The sequence below is a fragment of the Macaca mulatta genome, chromosome 4 (genome assembly GCF_049350105.2).
Source record: "Macaca mulatta isolate MMU2019108-1 chromosome 4, T2T-MMU8v2.0, whole genome shotgun sequence".
Taxonomy (NCBI): domain Eukaryota; kingdom Metazoa; phylum Chordata; class Mammalia; order Primates; family Cercopithecidae; genus Macaca; species Macaca mulatta.
In genome coordinates, this window is record NC_133409.1 from 124,684,437 (window position 1) to 124,711,949 (window position 27,513).

The 27,513-nt window shown below is 38.0% G+C and overlaps 1 protein-coding gene across 2 annotated transcripts in view; it reads right to left on the minus strand.

Annotated features, from left to right (window-relative positions):
• The window catches only part of PRIM2 (DNA primase subunit 2), a 312,401-nt gene that overhangs the window by 1,643 nt on the left and 283,245 nt on the right, over positions 1–27,513 (minus strand). For both annotated transcript variants that reach the window (XM_077998744.1, NM_001266600.1), the window contains 1 exon segment: positions 13,237–13,305. In XM_077998744.1, coding sequence (XP_077854870.1) covers positions 13,237–13,305 — 69 coding nt within the window.

Below are 27,513 nucleotides of genomic sequence, written 5' to 3' on the forward strand. Positions count from 1 at the left end.
TTGATCATTTCGATGCTGGTCCCTGATACCACTTGTGTTTTAGCGCTTACTTGTAAGTCTGGCATATGCAATCTCATTTAGTATGATATAAACCGAAAAAGCAACCTAAGTCAATGTAATTCTTCATTCTAATCTTGGCGTTTCCTTGGTCTTCTTACAGAAAATCTCTTCTTGTAAATTTAACTGTGCCTGAATACAAACATGCCTAGTTCATAACTTATGTTATTTTTTCTCAAATACTATCATTAAACTTTAACTTTGAGTATGATTTCAAATTATGCACTATAGTAATCTCTCCTTACATGCAGTTTGCTTTCCACAGTCTCAAATCTCTGCCTTCTCGCCTTCTGCAGTTGGAATTGACAACAAAAATATCATTTTGCTTGAGTGAGTGACTGCTGGTTTCTTTGGTGGTATTTTCATTTATCAAGTTTTTGGAAACTGAGAAGTCATTCCATTTCTTTTGTTCATCTGTCTTCTATTAACTAATCCTTTTATGTCTCACCCTTCATACTGAAGTGACTTGCACACTGTAGGTATCTAATATTTGGTGAGGTGGACCCAGAAATAGTGTATACCAGTGATAATTTTGCATATTTAATTAAAGCCTTACTATATAAAAGACTGTGTTATAAACTATTTGCTATTCAGCATACAGGAATACATTTGACTAACTCGAATTTCCAGTCCAGTAAGTCATATACTTAAAAACCTCTACCAAGAATGGAGAAGTGATGAGGGTCACAGATAAAGACCTATTACACTCCATAGTAGAGAGAAATTTCGGCTGAGATCAAGGAAGGCTTTGAAAGAGAAGTGCTATTTGAGTTGGGTCTGGAAAGATGCAGAGAGTGAAAAGCTGGGATGATGAGGGGAAAGGCAATATTTGCAGCAGGACCACGTGAGCGAGGTAAAGAGACAATGTCCTGGGAAAGCAAATATGAAATAGTTCACATAGCCTAATATGAAAGGCACATGCAAGGAAACAATAAGGAATGAGTTTGGAAAGACAGGCAGGGGACAGCCTGAGAGAGCCTTGAAAATCTGGGTAAGTGGTCAAGACCTAATTCTCTAGGCAACAGAGAGTGACCAAAAACCCTTAAAAAGAGATGTGGTGCTACTGAAGTTGTGTATAATCTTATAGCAGATTAAAATGAATTGGCCAGGAAAAAAGGGGTTGCTGCCATGGTCCAGAATGAACCCTACTGGTGGACGGACCAACAGACAGAGACATAAGTCTTTTCTGGTAATGCTTATTTAAGTACCCTAAGAATCTCTGATTCTCTTTTGCCAGTTGTTAATACATGTTAGGCTAATTTTACAGTAATTCCACTGTGTAACAGATGGAGAGTATACAGACTGATTTTAAAAGTTATAGATCATTAAGAACAAATTTTTATCTTTGCTTTATTTTTTTAACTTAACTGCTTGATTTCAAAATGTTTCCGAAATCTTTTATATCTATAATTTTGATTAACAATGGGATCATTTATGAACTTCTTTATTATATTCAATTTTCACCCAATTCATTAAAAATCCAATATAAATTTTGCATTTTGCAATGTGTTTCACAAAAAGTAAATTTATTGTCTAATACATTTTAATCAGAAGGCTTTCTAGTTTGTAAACAGAAAACCAGAGATTAGAAAGACCTTGGGGAATCCATTAAATTGAATCTCCTCCATGTACAGAGGCCTAAGGAGAATAGATAGTTTATTCAAAGTCATAGAATTAGTAACTGGTTTTGTCTGAATTAAAATTCAGGCCTTCTGACTAGATCATTAGTTGCTCTGAAATCTGTTTCAAGAGATTGTGTGCAAAATCAAACTGATAATGATATCTCCATTATAAATTTTATTTCTAGAGAGAAACTTGGCTATAAAGATTGTAAAAACATAGTTGTATTTTATGCAAAAATAATCTAATATCTTACGCTATAAAAATATGTTAGGATTTTCTATACCTCGCTTCAAGTTGTCAGTTAGCAATATGTTTATTAGACTTCAATATGCACAAAATGAAATAGGGTAATCTTTTTAAAGTCTGAGTTTCTTCATCTATGAAATGGAGATAACAGCGTTAAGTCATAGGGTTGCTATGGGAAAAGCAAATAAAAATGAATGTAAAAGAAAGAGTTGTTAGTTCTATGAAATCTACATTAAATATTTTTAAAGACTCAAGAAAGGCAAGTCACTTAAAAAAAAAAAAAAGGTTGAAGTCACAGAAGGAGAGGAAGAAAGATCCTATTGCTTTGCATATCAAGTTCCTTTTCTACTTTAAGGAATCCAAGTTGGAAATTGCTGATGCCGTACTATGGGTATAGTTTATAAAAGAAAGATAAAATCAAATTCCAAACACTAAATGATACTCAAAAGACCTTGCCCTAACAAATAAATGGCATTCAAATGTCTTAAGTTTAAGATATAATATTTAAGGTATGTGCATATCTTTAGTGAATCCCCATTTAAATTATTATTTTTTAATTATACTTTAAGTTCTGGAGTACGTGTGCAGAACGTGCAGGTTTGTTACATAGATATACACGTGCCACGGTGGTTTGCTGCACCCATCAATCCGTCATCTACGTTAGGTAATTCTCCTAATGCTATCCTTCCCCTAGCACCCCCACCCAAACAGGCCCCGGTGTGTGATGTTCCCCGCCCTGTGTCCATGTGCTCTCATTGTTCAACTCCCACTTATGAGAGACAACATGCAGTGTCTGGTTTCTGATCTTGTGTTAAGTTTGTGGAGAGTGATGGTTTCCAGCTTCATTCATGTCCCTGCAAAGGACATGAACTCATACATTTTATGGCTGTATAATATTCCATGGTGTATCTGTGCCACATTTTCTTTACCCAGTCTATCATTGATGGGCATTTGGGTTGATTCCAAGTCTTTGCTGTTGTGAACAGTGCCATAATAAACATACGTGTGCATGTGTCTTTATAGTAGCATGATTTATAATCCTTTGGGTATATCCCCAGTAATGGGATTGCTGGGTCAAATGGTATTTGTGGTTCTAGATCCTTGTGGAATTGCCACACTGTCTTCCACAATGGTTGAACTAATTTACACTCCCACCAACAGTGTAAAAGTGTTCCTATTTCTCCACATCCTCTCCAGCATCTGTTGTTTCCTGATGTTTTAATGACCACGATTCTAACTGGCATGAGATGGTATGTCATTGTAGTTTTGATTTGCATTTACCCTATGACCAGTGATGATGAGCATTTTTTCATATGTTTGTTGGCCGCATAAATGTCTTCTTTTTAAAAGTGTCTGTTCATATCCTTCACCCACTTTTTGACGGCGTTATTTTTTTCTTGTAAATTTGTTTAAGTTCTTTGTAGATTCTTGTTATTAGCCTTTTGTCAGATGGATAGATTGCAAAAATTTTCTCCCATTCTGTAGGTTGCCTGTTCACTCTGATGACTGTTTCTTTTGCTGTGCAGAAGCTCTTTAGTTTAATCAGATCTCATTTATCAATTTTGGCTTTTGTTGCCATTGCTTTTGGTGTTTTAGTCATGAAGTCTTTGCCATGCCTATGTCCTGATTGGTATTGCCTGGGTTTTCTTCTAGGGTTTTTATGGTTTTAGGTCTTATGTTTAAGTCTTTAATCCATCTGAGTTAATTTTTGTGTAAGGTGTAAGGAAGGGGTCCACTTTCAGTTTTCCGCATATGGCTAGCCAGTTTTTTCAAAACTATTTTTAAATAGGGAATCTTTTCCCCATTGCTTGTTTTTAGTCAACGTTCAGATGGTTGTGGATGTGTGGTGTTATTTCTGAGGCCTCTGTTCTGTTCCATTGGTCTATATATCTGTTTTGGTAACAGTACCATGCTGTTTTGGTTACTGTAGCATTGTAGCATAGTGTGAAGTCAGGTAGCATTATGCCTCCAGCTATTTTTTTTTTTTCTTTTTTGGCTTAGGATTATCTTGGCTATGCGGGCTCTTTTTTGGTTCCATATGAAATTTAAAGTAGTTTTTTTCTAATTCTGTGTAGAAAGTCAGTGGTAGTGGCTGAGGCACGGTGGCTCACGCCTGTAATCCCAGCACTTTGGGAGGCCAAGGCGGGTGGATCACGAGGTCAGGAGATCGAGACCATCCTGGCTAACACAGTGAAACCCTATCTCCGCTAAAAATACAAAAAAATAGCTGGGCGTCTGTAGTCCCAGCTACTCGGGAGGCTGAGGCAGGAGAATGGCGTGAACCCGGGAGGTGGAGCTTGCAGTGAGCCGACATTGCACCACTGCACTCCAGCCTGGGCGATAGAATGAGACTCCACCTCAAAAAAAAAAAAAAAAAAAAAAGGTCAATGGTAGCTTGATGGTGATAGCATTGAACGTATAAATTACTATTGGCATTATAGCCATTTTCATGATATTGATTCTTCCTATCTATGAGCATGGAATGTTTTTCCATTTGTTTGTGTCCTCTCTTATTTCCTTGAGCACTGGTTTGTAGTTCTCTTTGAAAAGGTCCTTCACATCTCTTGGAAGTTGTATTGCTAGGTATTTTACTCTCTTTGTAGCACTTGTGAGTGGAAGTTCACTAATGATTTGGGTCTCTGTCTATTAGTCGTGTATAGGAATGCTTGTGATTTTTGCGCATTGGTTTTGTATCCTGAGAGTTTGCTGAAGTTGCTTATCAGCTTATGAAGTTTTTGGGCTGAGACAATGGGGTTTTCTAAATATACAATCATGTCATCTGCAAACAGAGACAATCTGACTTCCTCTCTTCCTATTTGAATATCCTTCATTTCTTTATCTTGCCTGATTGCCCTGGCTAGAACTTCCAATGCTATGTTGAATAGGAGTGGTGAGAGAGGCCATCCTTGTCTTTCGCCAGTTTTCAAATGGAGCGCTTCTAGTTTTTGCCCATTCAGTATGATATTAGCTGTGGGTTTGTCAAAAAATAGCTCTATTTTGTGATAGGTTCCATCAATATCTAGTTTATTGACAGTTTTTAGCATGAAGTGGTGTTGAATTTTATCGAAGGCCTTTTCTGCATCTATTGAGATAATCATATGGGCTTTGTCATTGGTTCTGTTTATGTGGTGAATTACGTTTATTGATTTGTGTATGTTGAACCAGCCTTCCATCTCACAGATGAAGCTGACTTGATCATGGTAGATAAGATTTTTGATGTGCTGCTGGATTCGGTTTGCCAGTATTTTATTGAGGATTTTCACATTGATGCTCAGTAGGGATAGTGGCCTGAAATTTTCTTTTTTGTTGTGTTTCTGCCAGGTTTTGGAATCAGGATGATGCTGGCCTCATAAAATGAGTTAGGGAAGATTCCCTCTTTTTCTATTATTTGGAATAGTTTCAGAAGGAATGGTACCAGCTCCTCTTTGTACCTCTGGTAGAATTTGTCTGTTAATCTGTCTGGTCCTGGGCTTTTTTTTTGGTTGATAAGCTATTACTGCCTCAATTTCAGAAATTGTTATTGGTCTATTAGGGGTTTGACTTCTTCCTGGTTTAGTCTTGGGAGGGTGTATGTGTCCAGGAATGTATCCATTTCTTCTAGTTTTTCTAGTTTATTTGCATTTAGGTGTTTATAGTATTCTCTGATGGTAGTTTGTATTTCTGTAGGTTTGGTGGTGATATCCCCTTTATCATTTTTTATTGCATCTATTTGATTCTTCTCTCTTTTCTTCTTTGTTAGTCTGGCTAGCAGTCTATTGATTTTTTTGATCTTTTCTAAAAACCAGCTCCAGGATTCATTGATTTTTTGAAGGATTTTTTGTGTCTCTACCTCCTTCAGTTCTGCTCTGATCTTAGTTATTTCTTTTCTTCTACTAGCTTTTGAATTTGTTTGCTCTTGCTTCTCTAGTTCTTTTAATTGTTATGTTAGGGTGTCAATTTTAGATCTTTCCTGCTTTCTCTTGTGGGCATTTAGGGCTATAAATTTCCCTCTACACACTGCTTTAGCTGTGTTCCACAGATTCTGGTACATTGTGTCTTTGTTCTCATTGGTTTCAAAGAACATCTTTATTTCTACCTTAATTTTGTTATTTACCCAGTAGTCATTCAGGAGTAGATTGTTCAGTTTCCATATAGTTGTGCGGTTTTGAGTGAGTTTCTTAATCCTGAGTTCTAATTTGATTGCACTGTGGTCTGAGACACTGTTTGTTATGATTTCCATTCTTTTGCATTTGCTGAGGAGTGTTTTACTTCTAATTTTGTGGTCAATTTTAGAATAAGTGCAATGTGGTGCTGAGAAGAATGTATATTCTGTTGTTTTAGGGTGGAGAGTTCTCTAGATGTCTCTTAGGTCTTCTTGGTACAGAGCTGAGTTCAAGTCTGGAATATCCTTATTAATTTTCTGTCTCGTTGATCTAATATTGACAATGGTGGTGTTAAAGTCTCCCACTGTTATTGTGTGCGAGTCTAAGTCTGTCTGTAAGTCTCTAAGAACTCGTTTTATGAATCTGGGTGCTCCTGTATTGGGTGTATATATATTTTGGATAGTTAGCTCTTCTTGTTGCGTTGATACCTTTACCATAATGCAATGCACTTGTCTCTTTCGATCTTTGTTGGTTTAAAAGTCTGTTTTATCAGAGACTGGAATTGCAAATCCTGCTTTTTTTTTCCTTTCCATTTTCTTGGTAAATATTCCTCCATCCCTTTATTTTGAGCCTATGTGTGTCTTTGCATGTGAGATGGGTCCTGACTCTTCATCCAATTTGCCAGTCTGTGTCTTTTAATTGGGGCATTTAGCCCTTTACATTTAAGGTTAATATTATTATGTGAATCTGGTCCTGTCCTTATGATCCTAGCTGGTTATTTTGCCCATTAGTTGATGCAGTTTCTTCATAGCATCGATAGTCTTTAGAATTTGATATCTTTTTGCAGTGGCTGGTACCAGTTGTTCCTTTCCATGTTTAGTACTTCCTTCAGGGTCTCTTGTAAGGAAGGACTGGTGGTGACAAAATCTGTCAGCATTTGCTTGTCTGTAAAGGACTTTATTTCTCCTTTGCTTATGAAGGTTAGTTTGGCTGGATATGAAATTCTGCATTGAAAATTCTTTTAAGAATGTTGAATATTGGCTCCCACTCTATTCTGGCTTGTAGGGTTTCTGCAGAGAGATCCACCATTAGTCTGATGGGCTTCCCTTTGTGGGTAACCTGACCTTTCTCTCTGCCTGCCCTTAATATTTCTTCCTTCATTTCAACCTTGGTGAATCTGACAATTATGTGTCTTCAGGTTGCTCTTCTCAAGGAGTATCTTTGTGGTGTTCTCTTATTTCCTGAATTTGAATGTTGGCCGGTCTTGCTAAGTTGGAGAAGTTCTCCTGGATAATATCCTGAAGTGTGTTTTCCAACTTCGTTCCATTCTCCCCATCACTTTCAGGTACACCAATCAAACGTAGTCCCATATTTCTTGGAGGCTTTGTTTGTTCCTTTTCATTCTTTTTTCTCTATTCTTGTCTTCACGCTTTATTTCATTACGTTGATCTTCAATTTCTGATATCCTTTCTGCTTGATCAATTTGGCTATTGATACTTTTTTATGCTTCATGAAGTTCTCGTGCTGTGTTTTTCAGTTCCATCTGGTCATTTATATTCTTCTCTAAACTGGCTACTCTAGTTAGCAGTTCCTCTAACTTTTTTCAAGCTTCTTAGCTTCCTTGCATTGAGTTAGAACATGCTCCTTTAGCTCGGAGGAGGTTGTTATTATCCACCTTCTGAAGCCTACTCTGGCATTTGTCAAACTAATTCCCCATCCAGTTTTGTTCCCTTGCTGGCAAGGAGTTGTGATTCTTTGGAGGAGAAGAGGCATTCTGGTTTTTGGAATTTTCAGCCTTTTTGAGCTGGTTTCTCCCCATCTTTACGGATTTATCTACCTTTGGTCTTTGATGCTGGTGACCTTTGCGTGGGATTTCTGAGTGGACGCCCTTTTTGTTGATGTTGATGCTATTCCTTTCTGTTTAATTTTCCTTCTAACAGTCAGACCCCTCTGCCGCAGGTCTGCTGGAGTTTGCTGGAGGTCCAGTCTAGACTCTGTTTGCCTGGGTATCACCAGCAGAGGCTACATAACAGCAAAGATTGCTGCCTGTTCCTTCCTCTGGAAGCTTCGTCCCAGAGGGGCACCCGCCAGATGCCAGCTGTATCTCTCCTGTATGAGGTGTCTGTTGGCCCCTGCTGAGAGGTGTCTCCCAGTCAGGAGACATGGGGGTCAGGGACCCACTTGAGGCAGTCCCTTAGCAGGGCTCAAACACTAAGCTGGGAGATCCGCTGCTCTCTTTAGAGCCAGCAGGCAGGAACGTTTAAGTCTGCTGAAGCTGCACCCACAGCCGCCCCTTCCCCCATGTGCTCCATCCCGGGGAGATGGGGATTTTATCTATAAGCCCCTCATGGGGCTGCTGCCTTTTTTTCAAAGGTAATTAATATTTTTTATTAACCACTAAAACAGTGCCAAGGGCCTTGAAGTGAGGATTTGTGCCAAGGCTCTGTGATGCTGTTTCTCCTTTTTCTTGATCTGCAATTGTCCTTAACTCATTTTGTGATGTTCATTGTGATCTACTAAGTTGCTTGACAGTAAAATGAAATTATGAAGTTTCCTTTTTATAGAATTCTATATTTTCTTCTAGGACGCGTTCTTTGTGTTCTGAGTGTTTCTTTCATTTTCATTTTTAAAGGAAGTGTATACGGCTGTCATTCAGTTTCCTTTGGTCTTGTTTAGGAAAATAAACTTAGAGATTTTTTTTGTATGTGGGGGGAAGGGGAAGAGCATAAAGTAAACAAAATGGAAATCTTACTTTAAAATTAAATTAGGAAAAGGAATAGAGAAATAGAGGTATCCACATCTAAATCTTCCATTTCACTTATTTCTTCTCAAGTCAGCAGCTATTTCCTTTACTCCGTTTGGAAATATTAAGCGAGCATTTTCACGACTTTGTGAGTTTTTTGTTTCTTTCCTTGCCCGTTTTCTTTTTTGGTTACTGTTGGTGATGTTTTTCTTTTCTTTTCTTTTCTTTTCTTTTTTTTTTTTGAGACGGAGTCTCGCTCTTTCGCCCGGGCTGGAGTGCAGTGGCCGGATCTCAGCTCACTGCAAGCTCCGCCTCCCGGGTTCCCGCCATTCTCCTGCCTCAGCCTCCCGAGTAGCTGGGACTACAGGCGCCGCCACCTCACCCGGCTAGTTTTTTGTATTTTTTAATAGAGACGGGGTTTCACCGTCTTAGCCAGGATGGTCTCAATCTCCTGACCTCGTGATCCGCCCGTCTCGGCCTCCCAAAGTGCTGGGATTACAGGCTTGAGCCACCGCGCCCGGCCATTGGTGTTTTTCTTTGTGGTTGATGATTTTTAAAATTATGTTTTGTGCATTATTTTATGTATTGAGACAGGAACATTCTGTGAAGCGTTTGCATTCTACCACACTAGCTTGGTCCTAGTGTTTCAGATCCAATGTCCTGTGAAGGATCTGAAACAAGTTCAGGAGTCTAGAGGAAAGTAGGTGGAGTGGAGGCCTTTAGGGGATACATTATAAATTTCAGATTTCATCTGAAGAGAAATAGGAAGCCATTGAAGGTTTTAAAAAGCAGGTTCCTGAAATGATCAGATTCCTCTATTTTAAAGGTCACTCCAGCAGCTGTGTGGAGGAGAAAGAATTGGAATGGGGCATGTGTAGATGCTGGGAAATGAGTTAGGAAGCTATTGCAGTGATCCAAGTGAGATGATGGTGGCTTCTAGCCCAGCATTCTAACTGATATCCATAATGATGACCCTGAGTGATTATAAAAGGGCTTAATTGTATCACATATATCCTGTTTAAGATTGCAGGAAAATGGGTGATAGGTTTTAATAAGATTTCTCTAGAGATTTATATGGTGGGGAAAAATTATCCTCAGCCACTTGGAAAATAAGTACCCACAGTTACTCCGTGTCCAAAGAGGTCTACCTCTGAAAACATTATTTTCTATTAAAATTCTGTGGTTAATCTACACATGACCTAGTGTTTTCATTTACACATGGAACATGCAGAAAGTAAAGAATATACTATTAGTATAAAATTATTTTAAACATTGACCCTAAAACTACAGAGGAAAACAGGTTTCAAGCAGGCCAGCTTTTAACATCTACTAAATGAATCTCTCTCAAACATTTGCTTGGCATCAGCACATTCTGCACACAATGACCTTCACACAAACATGGGTCTCGTATTTCTGCCACTGCAAATGCTGATTTTGAAGGAATGAAAGCAATATTGTTTTACCTATGGGATATTTGGGTTTTAATCAAGAGGTTTTGCAATGACAGCTTAAAATGAGGCAGTTGGTATTACCAAAAAAGCCATATGGAACTATCATAATGCTGCTGCAAATGGTATCAATTAACTGGTTCATTTTCAAAACTTCCATTTAAGTGAGTTTGATCACAGAGGCCTCGGGAAAATAAACATAGGATTTTATTTGGGGGAGGGGTAGGATGGCAGAAACCTGACAATAAAAATAGATTCTGTTTTTAAATTAAATTAGAAAAAATAATAAATGAAGGAGGATATTCACATCTAAAACTCCACAGTGAGAGATCTAGTGAATATAAACAGCCTTTTTATTTTGTTGATTTATATGTGGTTTAAGTTAGACTATTTCTACACGTGAGGGGATTTAGATATATGTCTTTCCAAAATCTTCATTAATCTAAAGCAAGTTTTAAAGATTGGCAATAGCAGCAATGCTCGAGGGAATAATCAATAGGAGAGATAATACAAAAGCAGATTTTGAGAACTAAAAAACCACTCCTTACTTTTTGGTGATTATGCCACAAACTCAATGTTTATATCTAATTTTCGTATCTTATTTTTATAAAAAGTAAAGAGGTTGGATAATAGACCTCATTTGTGAAAGTTCTGAGGCCTCTTAATTAAAAGGGTCTATAAGTGATTAAAGAACAATATGAAATTAAAACCCAAGTGGAACAAGCAAATTAAGGAATGCAGTCTTCGAGAGAGTGAGTCATATAAACCTGGTGTTGCCAAACATGGCTTATCTGGCGAGATTCCTATGGTGATAAAACAAATGAGATTTTGTTGTTGCTTACTATTTTCTTGATGTTTACTCCTTGAAGTTTTGTTTTAAAAAAAGTTCTTAGAATAATACTTTCAAAAGTTAGGTATAGAAGAATGAGGACAGGACCCACAACAGATGGGGGTTCTAGCTCCAGATCTTCCATTAACCAATTACAGCATGTAAGGCAAGTTAGAGTCCCTACATGTTTACCATGCTATGAAGATAAACAGGAAGACGCCAATTACCTCTGCTGTCATTATTAGAAATTTAGTACCAAATACTATAGAACAGCACAGTGATGGTTAGGCTCACAAGCTTTAGATGAGTTAGACGGCTTGAATTTAAATCTAAGTTCCATCCCCTATAAGTAGTATGATCCAACACAGGTTGTTTAACTTCTCTAAAGAGGTTTTATTCATAGACAGGGATATATACACACAGTATCTTGCTGTAATGTCAATCAAAAGAGCTAATGTGTTAAAAAAATTTTAGTGCTGTGCTTGGTATACATTAAGGCAGGGGTTCCCAACCCAGTCTGTGGTCTGCAGGAGGAGAGTGGTGGGTGAGCAAGTGGAGCTTCATCTGTATTTACAGCCACTCTCCATCACTTGAATCACCACCTGAGCTTCACCTCCTGTCAGATCAGCAGGGGCCTTAGATTCTCATGAGGGTGCGAACCCTACTGTGAACCTCACAGGCAAAGGATCTAGGTTGTGTGCTTCTCGTGATTATCTAATGCGCCCTCCCACCAGCCCCTGTTTAACCATGGAAAAATTGTCTTCCATGAAACTGTCCCTGGTGCCAAAAAGGTTAAGGACCACTGCATTAAGGGTTCCATAGATACTGGCTGGTATTACTATTATTAATTATTATTGGCAATATTACAAAATATCTTTTTCCTATGAGATACTTTATCAAGTAAGAAATTCTGCAATTATATAACCATAATAGGAAAAACTACTTTGTAACAACCAAATAAAAAGCATAAAAATAATTGTAAAACTTTAGCATAGTAGCTGATGATGATCTCAATAAATGCAACTTCTTTTTTGGGAGGGTCATGGATCTTTAATAAATACCATGGACTCCAGAAAAACACACATATGTTCTTAAGAGACAAAATGTTTCAAGAAGGACAAGGATCTCCAAAGTCCATTCTTGGATGTCTTTCCCAGGTTAGAAATCCAGGCTCAGGATCAGTGGATGCAAACTAGGGGCCAGAGAGCTGAATTGGACTTGGAGATGTGTTTTGTTGGCCTGCAGAGAGCCTCACAATTTGTCAATGTGAATGCCTCTAATAGGGCAAACATCTTCAGTGCACCATAATTCTACCATACTCTGTGGTACTAATCTCAGGCAGCTTCATTTTTTTGGGCTATTTGCCCAATCTCTGTAGGCCTCTGAGTTTGTGACATTGGCTTTACACACTTCAAAATCTATTCTGTGCCAGACTGGGTCATTCCACTCTTACTCTAATAATCAAGCGGGCTTTTTTTTACTAAGGAAGCTGGCAAGATAAAAACCAAACACATTTCCCTGACTCGTTTATAGTTAGGGGTCCACATGCAATCTAGGTTTTGCCATGCAGATAAATATGAGACGTGGGAAGAGGGTAAGATAACATCAGGTGGCAGCCACAAGTACAACGATCAGATTTTCTGCATGGAAAATGGCAAAAGCCTTTGGTTCTTCTAGGCAGCTGTGGCACAGGTTCCAGATCTAGTCTAGAGGTTGGCAAATCAAGGCCCGTGGGTCAAACTGGGTCTACTACCTAATTTTATAAATAAAATTCTATTGGATCAATAGTCATGCCTGTTCATTTGCATACTTTCTACGGCTGCTTTTGCACTACAACAGTAGAGTTGAGTAGCTGTGACGCAGACCATATGGACCATGACGCCTAAAATTTTTACACTCTGGATCTTTACAGAAAAACTTTATTGACCCTTGGTCTTATCCCTAGATATGGAGTGGTAGGTGACAGGTGCAGATATTCTTATGATGTAGCTTCTCCTAGTTACAAAATATTCCTGCTTCTGCAGCATCCAAGCTTAGTTGTCTGGTCGTTCAATAAATGCTGTAAGTTACCTAATACCATGCAATCCCCCTTTCTGCTGAAAATAGCTAGAGTGGTTTCCACTGATGCAACTAAACACCCTGAATGTGACACAGTAACAAAAGACAAATCATTAGGATATGAAGTAAAAAAAAAAAAAAAATACTTACATTGTGTATCATCTCAAAGTATTTTTGACAGGCTACCTGGTAATGTGTCCCCTTTGCTAAATCCAAAATCTAAAACGAATGAGGAAAAAGAGAAATAAAAATTAGAAATTAAGTTTTCTTCTAAACCACTGTAGCTTGCAGACAGTTGTTGGCCTTTTCATAATCTTCATTCCAGACAGGAAATGCAATAAATCATGAAGCATGTTGTACTTCCGCAGCCTGGACACTGTGATAATTCTGACATTATGCAGTAGTGGTTTAGGTCAGCATTAAACCACAGATGACAAGAGATAGTGAGTGATCTTTCTGACCTACCAACTGTGCATTTTAATAACTTTACCTCAACAAGATGAAAATGGATCCTGGTATGATGACTTTGACAGTTATTGCCAGGACATCATATTGCAACATCTCTCCCAAAACTGTAGATAGAGATCTAGTAATCTAATGGTTGGTGCATGAAGCAATCAAGTATACTATTTAGATATTTACTTTCCACATTAATGGTTTATACAGATACAGCATGAAATACTGCTGTGTGCCCATCAGGAAAATTTAATGTAAACCCTTTTGGAAAAGTATCTGTGAAGAGGGAATGCTTTTCCCTTCAGTCAGATTTGTCCTTTTTGAAATAAAGTTATGTCTCGCAAAGCTCAGCAGAATATGAGAGTGAATAGTCTATTCTGAACACCTATTAGGAACATCATCCTATCTTTTGTAAATACAATTTGCTTTCCAATTCTACTTCATGTAATCTCTTCAGAGCGGTGCAAACTCCCATCCTTATCAGCAGACTGCAATGCCAGTTGAAATTTGTAAAGTTTCATTGCCTCCCCCAAGCCCTCAAATAAATAAAACACATATTTGGCCTATTTATCAAACGCAGTAAAATGCTGGAATTAAGAGATAACCTCAAATGAAGGGAAACATAATTCTGGAGAAATGTTAATTTCTATTCCTTTCTTATTTTTTAAAAAGCTGACCTTCCTGTCACAAAAAGAAATGAACATGGGGTCTCGAATTCCTGCTATCCTCATTACTGAATATAGCTTAACATCATTTGACAGATACACAAAAAAATTACAGTTACAGAACAGGCATTATACAATACTGACAAGAATGTGCTTCAAAAATTGTCTTTCTCTGATTGTCTTATAGATTACATTTCTGAATTTCATGTCACCTTTTATTAAATCATATATGAAAGACCTGTGTAAATGCCAGCCAACCGCAGAGGCCAGGATTCTGCCAGTCTGGCCTGTCTACCTTTCTTGAATTATTAGAGCAAAAAGTGAAAAATCAATTTAAAATGAGACTTTCTTCATTTTTAAATTTATTCTGCAAGTTTTCCAAGTAACACTAACACTAAGTTCATATTGTCTGATGCTCTTACACACAGATTTTCAAACTGTGATGAGATAAACTTGCAAGTAATTACTGACAAACATCTATAATAATATATTAATATCTGAATTAGAATTTTGGTGAAGACTTCAAACATAAATTTAAGCTTTAGATGATCCCATAAATTACCTGAAGAGGAAATGGATTCACAGAAATAAAAAAGTTCAACCATATAAAAAGTAAAGATGTAACATGATATACATATACACAGTCTAGTATTTATGTTTGGGAAACATGCTATTAAGAAATAAATCAATAAAAAATCATATTAATAAAAAATTTTTTAAAAACACAGTAATCCACACGTGTAAAAAACTTACTAAAGAAAACTGACATAAAAGCCATAGAATGTGAGAAAAACAGATGTGGTGCAAATTTTAGATTCAATTTTTAGGGTCCATAAATAAAATTAATCACACTACAATCTTCCCCTGACCTGACCCCACTCACAGAGAGGGCTCTTCCTTCACAAAAATGACTTAGTTTTATTTTTGTTTCATCTTATTAGGATGAATTTTTATTTGAAACCTGCTTGCAAATCTATAAACAAGCCATTCAGCTATGATCAGGATAGCTTAAAGAGCTTTAATCATGTCCCAGCATATTTGAGATAAATGAAGGTTTCTGTAAATAAGTAAAGGTGTGATGAGAAAAAAAGGCAATAGAGGTTTTTGAGGTAAACAGGTATTATTGGTAGATACTTTTATCTTCATTTCGGAAATGAGGAAATATATTAAAATCGGAGTATCTGTCTCCTGAGGGTGAGGGCCATTAACCGCAGAAAGAATTTTAAAAATCACATGCAAATGAATAATCTTTCTTTTAAAGGAAGATAACTTACATACTTTTAAAATTAAGATAGAAAACATAAAACATTACTCCAAAAAATCCAACTAATGAATATATAGTTTCAGTTCAGATTATGATCTATATTACAGAGATATAGGAAAAGAAAACGTGGACCAATGAATGAAGTTTGACTTTTTCTCTGAGTAAAATGGGGAGCTAATACAATATTCTATGTGCAGGACTAAAGTGAACTGACATTGACAGAGGGTTCATTTCTGCCTGCTGTGCTGGGAACAGATCGGAAAGGATAGAGGTAGAAACGCTCATTAAAGGAGTTCAGGGAATAGATGGTAGATCCATGGACCAGGGTGGTAATATCAGTGGCGATGGTAAGTGGTCAGATTTGAAGACAGGAGCATTTCCCACTTAATGGCTATAAAATATTTCTAAAATCAGATGTTCTGCATGAAAATACTCAAGAGGAACCTGTCCCCCAATGTCTTAAAATATGCGTGACATACCACTCAACCCTTTCCCCTGCCAACTAATTTCCAAAATAACTAGTTCTAAAACTCGGGAAAATGCCAATATGAAAAACAAACCTATCATATAAAATAAATGTAAAATACCCAAAATACTACTTAGTAGCCACTAAACAATATGATTAACAAACATATTTTTTTTGTGTAGAAACAGGAGTATGATACCTCATGTCTCTTAGCGTTAGGATGTCTTAGATGCACCCTTTGCTGACTTCAAAATCTTCCCAAGTGATTCTGATGTTCTAGCATTTGTATATGGAGTACAACCTGAGAGACTTTTTCTGCACTTTGTTTTGTGACATTTTTCCAATATGAACATCACCACTAAGCACTGTATTAAGATATTCTGCAGGTAACTCTATTTTGATGTTGATACTAATACAACTTGCTGAGGGGGTTGGGTGACTCCAAGGCAGGAAATGCAAACCAAAAATCAGGTGAAGGAAAGAATTAAGGTATGACTAAGACACTAAATTTCAGCTTATGATATAGGATCAAAATTACAAACCTGGCAAACATCAAAATCCAAGAACAGATGCCTAAGGCAGACTGTGTGAAACAGAATTTAGGGTCAAATTTCCACAATATACTTATATACCATGGAGTACTATGCAGCCAAAAAGAAAACCGTGTCCTTTATGGCAACATAGATGCAGCTGAAGGCCATTATCGTAAGCAAATTAATGCAGAAAAAAAAATCAAATACCACATGTTCTCACTTATAAGTAGGAGCTAAACATTGTTATACACAGACACAGAAAAGGTAACAATAAACATTGGGGATTCCAAAATTGGGGGGAGGGAGGCAAGGGTTGAAAAACTACCTATCAGGTACTACGTACATTACTTGGGCAATTGGATCATTAGAAGCCCAAGCCTCAGCATCATGCAATATACCCATATAATAAACCTGCACATGTGCGCCCCTGAATCTAAAATAAAAATTTTTTAAAACATATTAAGAAAAAACTAAAATACTCCACAAAGTAATGAAGATGTTGTTAGGCAAGAGTACTTTTTGCCTGTGTTTGTTTCTGCAGCATGGCTTCTGAAAGCCCAGACCTCCATCATCACAAGCTGGTCTTGGCTCCTAAAAACATAGCTTCCCAAGATGGCAGGCCAGGACTGCCCCAGAGTGAGGATCAGAAATAGAATAGGTCAGGAAAACACATACTACAAAGAGGTGGAAACCCATCAAGAGGAAGAAATATAATGAAGAGACAAAACAAGAATAAGAAGAAAAATGTGGAAAGCCAGAGAAATGGGACAAGTCAATGGAGTCCATGGCTTGCTATTTATGTGGCTTGTAAGCATCAAAGTCTAACCCACAGCTCACAAAAGATGTTCACTGAGCACTGACACTAACTCTCCAGTTTTCATGTTCCATTCTGAAAGAACCAGAGCACCTTATGAGGTCCTCTTGCATACAGCATTAACACCAAAGACCAGTTTTCCAAAGGTCAGAGGAAATCAAATCAAGGGTCCATTCTGATGCTGGGGCCAGAGGTTTTCTAATTCTGTTTTACAAAAATATCAAACATTTTGAACAATCATATCAAAGACATTTAAAAACACAATTTTTATTTGAAGAAAAAACACCTATAAAGATCTAAGAATATTATACAAATGGCAGTATGACTTAGTTTTTAACGCCAGTATTTCCAGATGAAGTACAAAATGTCAAGTGTAACAATCCACTTACTGTTCTAATCTAGTTCATCAGTAATGAAAAGGCTAAGAAAAAGTGAGTAGTGGATGGGCACGGTGGCTTATGCCTGTAATCCCAGCACTTTGGGAGTCTGAGGCAGGCAGATCACAAGGCCAGGAGTTCAAGACCAGCCTGGCCAACATGGTGACACCCCATCTCTACTAAAAATGCAAAAATTAGCTGGGCATAGTGGCGCGTGTCTGTAATCCCAGCTACTCGGGAGGCTGAGGCAGGAGAATCACTTGAACCTGGGATGTGGAGGTTACAGTGAGCCAAGACTGCAACACTGCACTCCAGCCTGGGTGACAGAGCAAGACTCCATATCAAAAAAAAAAAAAAAGAATAAAAAACAAAAAAAGTGAGTAGTGACATCAAACTACAGTATTTTGGTAATTCGTATTTTTAAACTCTATATATTTTTTAACTTTTTTTTTTTTTTTGAGACAGTCTCACTCTGTCACCCAGGCTGGAGGGCAGTGTTGCAATCTTGGCTCACTACAACCTCCACCTCCTGGGTTCAAGTGATTCTCCAGCCTCAGCTCTCAAGTAGCCAAGATTACAGATGTGCACCAAGACACCCAGCTAATTTTTGAATTTTTAGTAGAGACGGGGTTTTGCCATGTTAGCCAGACTGTTCTCAAACTCCTGGCCTCAAGCAACCCACCAGCCTTGGTCTCCAAAAGTGCTGGGATTAGAGGTGTGAGCCACCATGCCTAGCCTCTCTTTATTTTTAACTATTCTCTATCAGTTGAATAAAGTCCACCAGTAAGAATATTATACTTTTAAGAAATAGGCTGGGTGTGGTGGCTCACACCTGTAATTCCAGCACTTTGGGAGGCCAGGGCAGGTGGATTGCTTAAGTCCAGGAGTTCAAGACCAGCTTAGGCAACACGGAGAAACCCTGTCTCTAATAAAAATACAAAAAATTAGCCAGGCATGGTGGCACATGCCTGTAGTCCCAGCTACTTGGGGGGAGCTGAGGCAGGAGGTTTGCTTGAGTTGGGGAGGTCAAGGCTGCAGTGAGTCCTGACCATGCCACTGCACTTCAGCTTGGGTGTCAGAATGAGACCCTGTCTTAAAAAAAAGCAATGCAGTTTTCATTTTCACAAAAAAGTTCATATTTGTATTTGCTAAGTTTGCTAAAACCATTAATTATACTTCATCTACTATTTCATCCTCAAGATGAATTACTGATTTTTTTTTTCTGTAAGAGAATTCTAATAAAGTGCCTCACCAAAGACATCCTTGCAGTTGAAGAGCAAAAAGCAAATAAGGTGATATTTTTCTGATTTAATCAGTAATAGATCATAGCCAGTTGATGGAACATAGATGAACATTGATGGAACACAGATGAACATGGTGGGGAATGCTATAGGTATGTATTTATAACACATACATACACAAAAATAGAAGTCTTTTTATACACACACTATAACTTTAAGCCACACTTCCTTCCCTCTTGCTAATACTCTCTAATATTTCCAGCCAGCTGCAAATTCCTCTCTCTCTTTTGCTTCATTGCCTGCCAATGAGGTTCAGATATTACCTGGCAGCAGAATGCAGCCACCTGCCCATCTTTGGCTTTGGTGAGCAGAGCACTGTACAGCTAGGTATGCTGCGCTCACCAATTAGATATGTGGCTAATCTAATTCAAGGTCATGTTTTGTCTTATTTAAAAGTGATAATAAGCTTGCTTCTTCCTAAAAAGCTCAACCTTTCAAAACTAGACCAGGTTGATATTATTCCACTCCATTTCTAACCTTCCCATATTTCAAAGGTGAAAGAAAAATGTGGTGGAGATGCCAAATCTTGCACATTTTTGAACATATGACTTTGCTTCCATTTCCCACACACTCAGCACAGCTTAGCCTGCTGCTGCCTTACACCTCTGCTGTGACCTTTACTTACTGGCAGATCAGGGCCAAGTTTCCCTCTCTTGAAGATGTACTTTCATTTGTTTAAAACATTTTAAGTCAAGAATTTTTCTGACTCTTTATTATCTATAAACAAAATTATCTGAGTCAATTCTACCTCCAAATGTCATTAAAATCTACCTTTTTCTCTCCATTTTTGAAGCCTTCATCATTCCCTTTTTTATTGGAAAGCTTCTTGATTTATACTTTCTTCACTCGAGATAGCTGCCACATTGCCACCAGAGTATCTTTTCTAAAAGCCAAAACTAATCCTGGCATGGTTGGGGCACAAACTTTTCATCATGATTCAAAGGCTCCTACCCTGTCCTACGTGGCCACTGGATCCTCATACTTGGTCCAGCTTCTCCTACAATGTGCTCTTTGGAACTTTAGCTCACAAAATCCTAGTGATGATCAGGGGTTTTCTTGTCTAATAACTTGTTTACCTGGCTTTAATCCACCATTACCTAAGTTTCTTTATGGCAGATAGGGTAACGTTTCTCAAACTAATTTGTCTCCAGAATCTATTTTTCATAGGTCTCTCAGGACTAGGGTTCCTCAAAACACACAAAACAACCTTATTTAAATTAATAGAGTCACTTCCACAAGTCTCATTCTTCTCTCTTATCCTGCTATAGTTTTCTTTCACTACACTTGTTTGTCTGTGATATGGTTTGGCTCTGACCCCACCCAAATCTCATCTTGAATTGCAGCTCCCATAATTCCCACGTGTCATGGGAGGGACCCGATGGGAGATAATTGAATCATGTGGGCGGTTTCCCCCATACTGTTCTCGTGGTAGTAAATAAGTCTCACGAGATCTGATGATGGTTTTATAGGGGAAACCCCTTTCACTTGGATCTCATTCTCTCTCTTGTCTGCAGCTACGTTAAGACGTGCCTCTCACCTCCCACCATGATTGTGAGGCCTCCCACACCACATGGAACTATGAGTCCATTAAACCTTTTTTTCTTTATAAAGTACCAAGTCTTGAGTATGTCTTTATCAGCAGCATGAAAACCCCCCCACTGGAATATCAGCTCCATGAAGGTAGAAGTCTCACTAGTTTTAGTCATCATTATATTCCCAATGTCTTGAACAGTAAATGGAATACAATCATCACTCAATTATTATTTGTTGATGTTGAATGAATGCTGCTCCTTTTGCCTGATCTGCCTTACATCAGGCACAGGGGAAACTCCTACTCCACTTTCAAACCCAATTAAAATGTCACTTCCTATATGAAGCATTCTCTTCTGCTCCCTCTTCAACAGATCTTTCCCCTCTGGCACTTTGAATATATTTTTATAAAAGTATTTAGCATACTCTATAATAGTTAACTGTTAAAGCACTTATCATACTCTATTATAGTTAGGTACCAATAAAAGGATTGTTGGGAAGCAATTTAAACTGCTAACCAAAATACTGATTTTCTCAGTGCACATTCACACCAACATTTTGGATTAAAGGATTTAAGCTCTTAGGAAACATCAACAACTAAGTAAACTTAGAAAGCAAGGAGGGATATCCCTCCTTGCAGCTGGAATCCATCATTCTTAGCAAACTATCACAAGAACAGAAAACCAAACACCGCATGTTCTCACTCATAGGTGGGAACTGAACAATGAGATCACTCGGACTCAGGAAGGGGAACATCACACACCGGGGCCTATCATGGGGAGGGGGGAGGGGGGAGGGATTGCATTGGGAGTTATACCTGATGTAAATGACGAGTTGATGGGTGCAGCACAGCAACATGGCACAAGTATACATATGTAACAAACCTGCACGTTATGCACATGTACCCTACAACTTAAAGTATAATAATAATAAATAAATTAAAAAAAAAAAAGCAAGGAGGGAAGGAAAGAGAAGGAAGAAGAGAGGAAAGATAATGAGGGGGGGAAGGGAGGACAAACAAGAAGACACATGCAAAGCCTGCTTAGAGATATGGAGAAACATATTGTCAGACCTCAGTTATGTGGTTCAGTTACTAATTATTACTGTGCTTTCAGGATTCTGTTTTTTTGGCCTAATATAAAAGCAAGCCATTTCAGAATCACTATGCCCTATGATCTTTATGAAAATAATGAAAGATATTTATACTGATTATATAATTACTTTAGAAGATTATGCTTATTAAAAGATGTATCATGTACTGATTTAATAATTACTTTAGATCATGTTTATTAAAAGATGCATCGTATCTCCTAGATACGCTACTGAAAACAGAAGCTAATGTTAAAATCTGTCACTTAAGAATTAAGAAGTAAAAATAATCATATAAATTCAGAGATAGAAACTTTATCTAATAAGAAATACACCGCAAATTGATGGCAAACACCACCAAGAAGTCTGAAATGACTTAAAGCTACCCAGGCTAAAAATCTAAACTACTTGCTTTATGAAATAAATTTACGTAACTTTCTGGGTACCTTAAGCTTGCTTCTTCAAAAGAAGCCGGGATGCCTCTGGGACTATACTCTATGAAACTGATCAAGAAATAGAACTAAGTTAGAATAGTTTTATGACTATAGGTAGTGAGACTGGACTTTACAAAAATATCCTAAGTGACAGTATCATATGTGACTGAATAAAATTCTTCCATAGGTATCAGCAATTTTTCATGTAATGAATAAATACATAATATAGAAAGATGTACAACTATATAAACAGAGTATTAAATTTTAAGAAAGGATGTTTTCCATTTGAGTGCAATTTTAACAACTACAAGTTTTAATAAATAGGCTTAGCTAGCAATGACATATGTTACTTGACTTTCAAAGTGATTTTTCTTTTAACCACCAGAACATTATTTAACCAGAACATTAAATAATCTCCAAGTGACCATTTATCTTCAGCCTATAAGAAAGGAAGGATATACACAGAAATCAAGTATTAAAGCCAAAAGTACAACCATGGCCTGGTGACACCAATTCTAATGCTCAACTTCCCATATTTTCCTTAATGCAATTCTGAGTTTTACCAAGAACATTACACATTTTCAACTACAACACTAAGAAAAGCAAAGCTAAGTGCAGCAATCAAACTACTGTTCTCATAAATCAGAAGAGATATTCCTGGAGATGAAACAGATACAAAAGCTGCCCTTAAAAGCAGTTACTTTTCATAAAGTAATAGACAGACTGAATACTATCATCCGTTGATAAGTCCCCCTTACCTAAGAAAACCATAGGAGTTTTTAGGTAGTTCAGATTTATATGAACATTAAGTAAAGAGTCATTGAAATTTATCTTTGTCATAAAATCTTCTTGCAAAGAGTTACTTTTAAGTCTTTTAAACTGTCCCTTTTGAAAGATTTCTTCATTAAAAGGCATTTGCCAGTTTTAGATTTAATATGGTCACTAACTTCTTGAGAATTTTTGACTGTGAAAAACAGGTTAACCAACCTCAAGAAGCAATAAGAGCATATATTTTTTTCATATTTCATGGTTTTAATATCACTCTTAAGTTTCTTAGGTGCACCAATTAGATTTGTTTTAAAAATCATTAATAGTTGAGTGAAAATTCTAAAACACATTTCCTTCCTCTATTAAAAAAACTAAAATAAGAAATAAAAAGACAGTTTTAAAAACATTAGTGCAGAAATACATTTGTAAATAATGTACCATTTCGATCAAAATCTTGAAAAATGAATAGCCTTATGTATACTTACTTATGGGCCAACATGTAAAAGTAAGTATTGGTTGTAATAGGTCTAACACAATTGTACAGCAGAAGCAAACATTAAAATACACTGTAGAAACAGAACTTAATCACTCGAATACGCAACATTCTCAAGTGCTCGATACTTAAAGCAGTGCCCTCGAACAGAAATATGACATATCTGTAATTTTAGATTTTCTATAGCCCAATTAAAACAATAAAAATAAGCAATTACTTTCAGTAATATATTTTATTCAAAGCAATATATCTAAAAATTGTCATTTCAAAATGTAATCAATATAAAAATACTACTGATATATTTTGTAATGCTTTTTTTGATACTATTATAACTCTGTGAAACTTGGTGTATATTTTACTACAGCCAGTGGTATACTGGAGCTAACACAAACTGGCTATAATCCCAGCTACTTGGGAGGCTCAGGCAGGAGAATCACTTGAACCAAGGAGGCAGAGGTTGCAGTGAGCCGAGATTGTGCCACTGCACTCCAACCTGGGTGACAGAGTGACACTCCATCTCAAAAAAGAAAGAAAGAAAAGAAAAGAAAAAAAAAAACTGTCAACCAAGATTCATAAGGAAAAAGTAAGACATTCCCAGATAAACAAATGCTGAGGGAGTCTGTTGTTAGTAGACCTGCCCAACAAGAAATGCTAGAGGAAATCCTTTAGGCAAAAAGAAAAGAAAACTACAAAGTAACTCAAAGCAATTCAAAAAGAACGACAGGAGCTAAGATAACTATATGTATGAAGATGTAATTTGTGACAACAATATAAGGGGGAGGGACAGAACTATACAGAAGTGGAGTTTTTGTATATAATAGATGCTAAGTTGATATTAAAAATTGTTATACATATAAAAGGCTACAGTCCCCAGGATAACCACTAAGAAAATAATGGGGGCAAAAAATACATTAAAAAAATGATGGGAATAAAAATGGTACTATGGTACTATGGTCTGAATGTGTCCCCTTCAAAGTTCAGGTGCTGCAAATCTGCTAGTATTAAGAGGTGGAACCTTTAAGACATGATGAGGGCTCATTCCTTATTAATAGAACTAAGGCCCTTAAAAGAAAAAAAAAGCAGCAGCTTCAGGTGGCATTTGGCTAGCTTGTTCTCTTGTCCTTCTGCAATGTGAAGACTGAACAAGGATGCCTTCACCAGATCAGAAAAGGGCTCCTCAACCTTGGACTTCTCAGACTCTGTAACTGTGAGAAATAAATTTCTTTTATTTATAAATTAGCTGGTCTGTGGTATTCTGTTATAGCAGCACAAAACAGACTAAGTACACTACCAAAAAAAAAAAAATGTAATGCAAAAGAAGGTATTAATGGAGAAACTGAGGGACAAAAAAGACATGACATCATTGACAGCAATGAGCAAAATGCCTGGCATGGCAGCTCCTGCCTGTAATGCTGTTGCTTTAAAGTTTGTTTCGTCTGACATAAGAATGGCTACCTTGCTTGCTTTCGGTGTCCCCATTTGCATGAAATGCCTTTTTCCACCCTTTAAGTTTATGTGAGTCTTTATGTGTTAGGTGAGTCCTTATGCATTCTGCAGTTCTGTACCTTTTAAGTGGAGCATTTAGGCCATTTACATTCAATGTTAGTATTGAAATGTGAGGTACCTTTGCATTCATCATGCTCTTGGTTGCCTGCATACTTTGGTTTTTTGTTTCTGTTTTTTAACTTGTATTTTTATTTTACAGGTCCTGTGAGATTTATGCTTTAAAGAGATGTATTTTGATGTGTTTCCTGGACTTGTTTCAAGATTTAGAGCTCCTTTTAGCAGATCTTCTAGTGGTGGCTAAGTAATGGCAAATTCTCTCAGCATTTGTTTGTCTGAAAATGACTTTATCTTTCCTTCATATGTGGTGCTTAGTTTCACTGGATACAAAATTCTTGGCTGATGATTGTTTTGCTTGAGGAGGCTGAAGACAGGGACCTAATCCCTTCTAGCTTGTAGGGTTTATGTTGAGAAGTCTGCTGTTAATCTGTTAGGTTTTCTTTTATAGGTTACCTGGTGCTTCTGTCTCACCTGTCTCTGTCTTCTCTCTTCTTCTGTCTCACTTCTCTCTTCTGTCTCTGTCTCTTAAGATTCGTTCCTTCATCTTAACTTTGGATAACCTAATGACAATGTGCCTAGGCAAAGATCTTTTTGTAATGAATTTCTTGGGTGTTCTTTGTCCTTTTTTTTGAGACAGAGTCTCACTCTGTCACCCAAGTTGGAGTGCAGTGGCATGATGCTGGCTCACTGCAACCTCAGCCTCCTGAGTAGCTGGGACTACAGGCGTGTGCCACCACACCCAGCTAATTTTTTGTATTTTTAGTAGAGACGGGATTTCACTGTGTTAACCAGGATGGTCTCGATCTCCTGACCTCATGATCCACCTGCCTCGGCCTCCCAAAGTGCTGGATTACAAGTGTGAGCCACCATGCCTGGCCCTGTGCTTCTTATATTTGCATGTCTAGGTCTCTAGCAAGCCTAAGGAAGTTTTCCTCAATTATTCCCTCAAATATGTTTTCCAAGCTTTTAGAATTGTCTTCTTCTTCAGGAATACCGATTATTCTTAGGTTTGATAGTTTAACATAATCCCAAACTTCTTGGAGGCTTTGTTCATATTTTCTTATTCTTTTTTCTTTGTCTTTGTTGGATTGGGTTAATTCAAAGACCTTGTCTTCAAGCTCTGAATTTCTTTCTTCTACTTGTTCAATTCTATTGCTGAGACTTTCCAGAGCATTTTGCATTTCTAAAAGTGTATCCAAAGTTTCCTGAATTTTGTATTGTTTTTTCTTTTAGCTATCTATTTCATTGAATATTTCTCCCTTCACTCCCTGTATCATTTTTTGAATTTCCTTGTGTTGGGCTTTGCCTTTCCCTGGTTCTCCCTGATTAGCTTCATAACTAACCTACTGAATTCCTTTTCAGTTACATCAGAGATTTCTTCTTGGTTTGGATTTATTGCTGGTGAACTAATGTGATTTTTGGTGGGTGTTGATGAGCCTTGTTTTGCCATATTACCAGGGTTGGTTTTCTAGTTCCATCCCATTTGGGTAGGCTCTGTCAGAGGGAAGGTCTAGGACTGAATGCTGTTGTTCAGATTTTTGGTGCACAGGGTGTTCCCTTGATGTAGTACTCTCCCCTTGTCCTGTGGTTGTGGCTTTCTGTGAGCCGAACTGCAACGATTGTTGTCTCTCTTCTGGGTTTAACCATCCAGTGAATCTATCTGGCACCATGCTAGTACTGGGGATTTCTGCACAGTCCTGTGATGTGAGCCGTCTATGGGTCTCTCAGCCACGCATACCAGCGCCTGTTCCATTTGAGGTGGCGGAAGGTGCAATGAACTCTATGAGAGTTCTCAGTTTAGGTGATTTAATGCTCTATTTTTGTGCTGGTTGGCCTCTTGCCAAGAAGTGGCACTTTCCAGAGAGCATCAGCTGTAGTAGTGCAGAGACGGACCAGCAGTGGGCGAGGCCCTAGAATTCCCAAGATTATATGTCCTTTGTCTTCTGCTACCTGGGTGGGTAGGGAAGGACTGTCAGGTGGGGGTGGGGCTAGGCATGTTTGAGCTCAGACTCTCCTTGGGTGGGTCTTGCTGCAGCTGCTGTGGGGGATGGGGTGAGATTCCCAGGTCACTGGAGTTGGAGGATTATGGCTGCCTCTGCTGAGTCATGCAGGTTGTCAAGGAAGTGGGGGAAAGCCAGCAGCCACAGGCCTCACCCAGCTCCCATGCAAACTGCAGGGCTGGTCTCACTCCCACCATGCCCCCCAACAACAGCCCCAGATCTGTTTCCAGGCAGAGGGCGGGCTTGAAAACTTGCCCGAAGCTTTCACCTCCCAGAGTATTTGGGGTATCTCCTGGGTCCTGCAGGAGCAGTCCACTTCCTTCAGGGAGTCTGAGGGTCCTCTCAGGATTGCTGGTTTGTTCCTGCAGTCGATCTGGAGCTAAAATTCACAATGCAAGCCTCCACGTGCTGCTCTGTCCGGAGCTGCAATCTAGTCCTGCCACCCATCTGCCATGATTCGTCTTATACACAATCTACAGATTCAGTGTAATCCCTATCAAAGTTCTAATGGCTGTTTTTGCAGAAATAAAAAAGTTGATCCTCAAATTCAAATGGAATTGCAAGGAGCTCCACATAGCCAAAATAATAGTGAAAAAGAACAAAATTGGAAGATTCATGCTTCCTGATTTCAAAACTCAATACAAGGTGCAGAAATCAAAACAGCGTGGTACTGG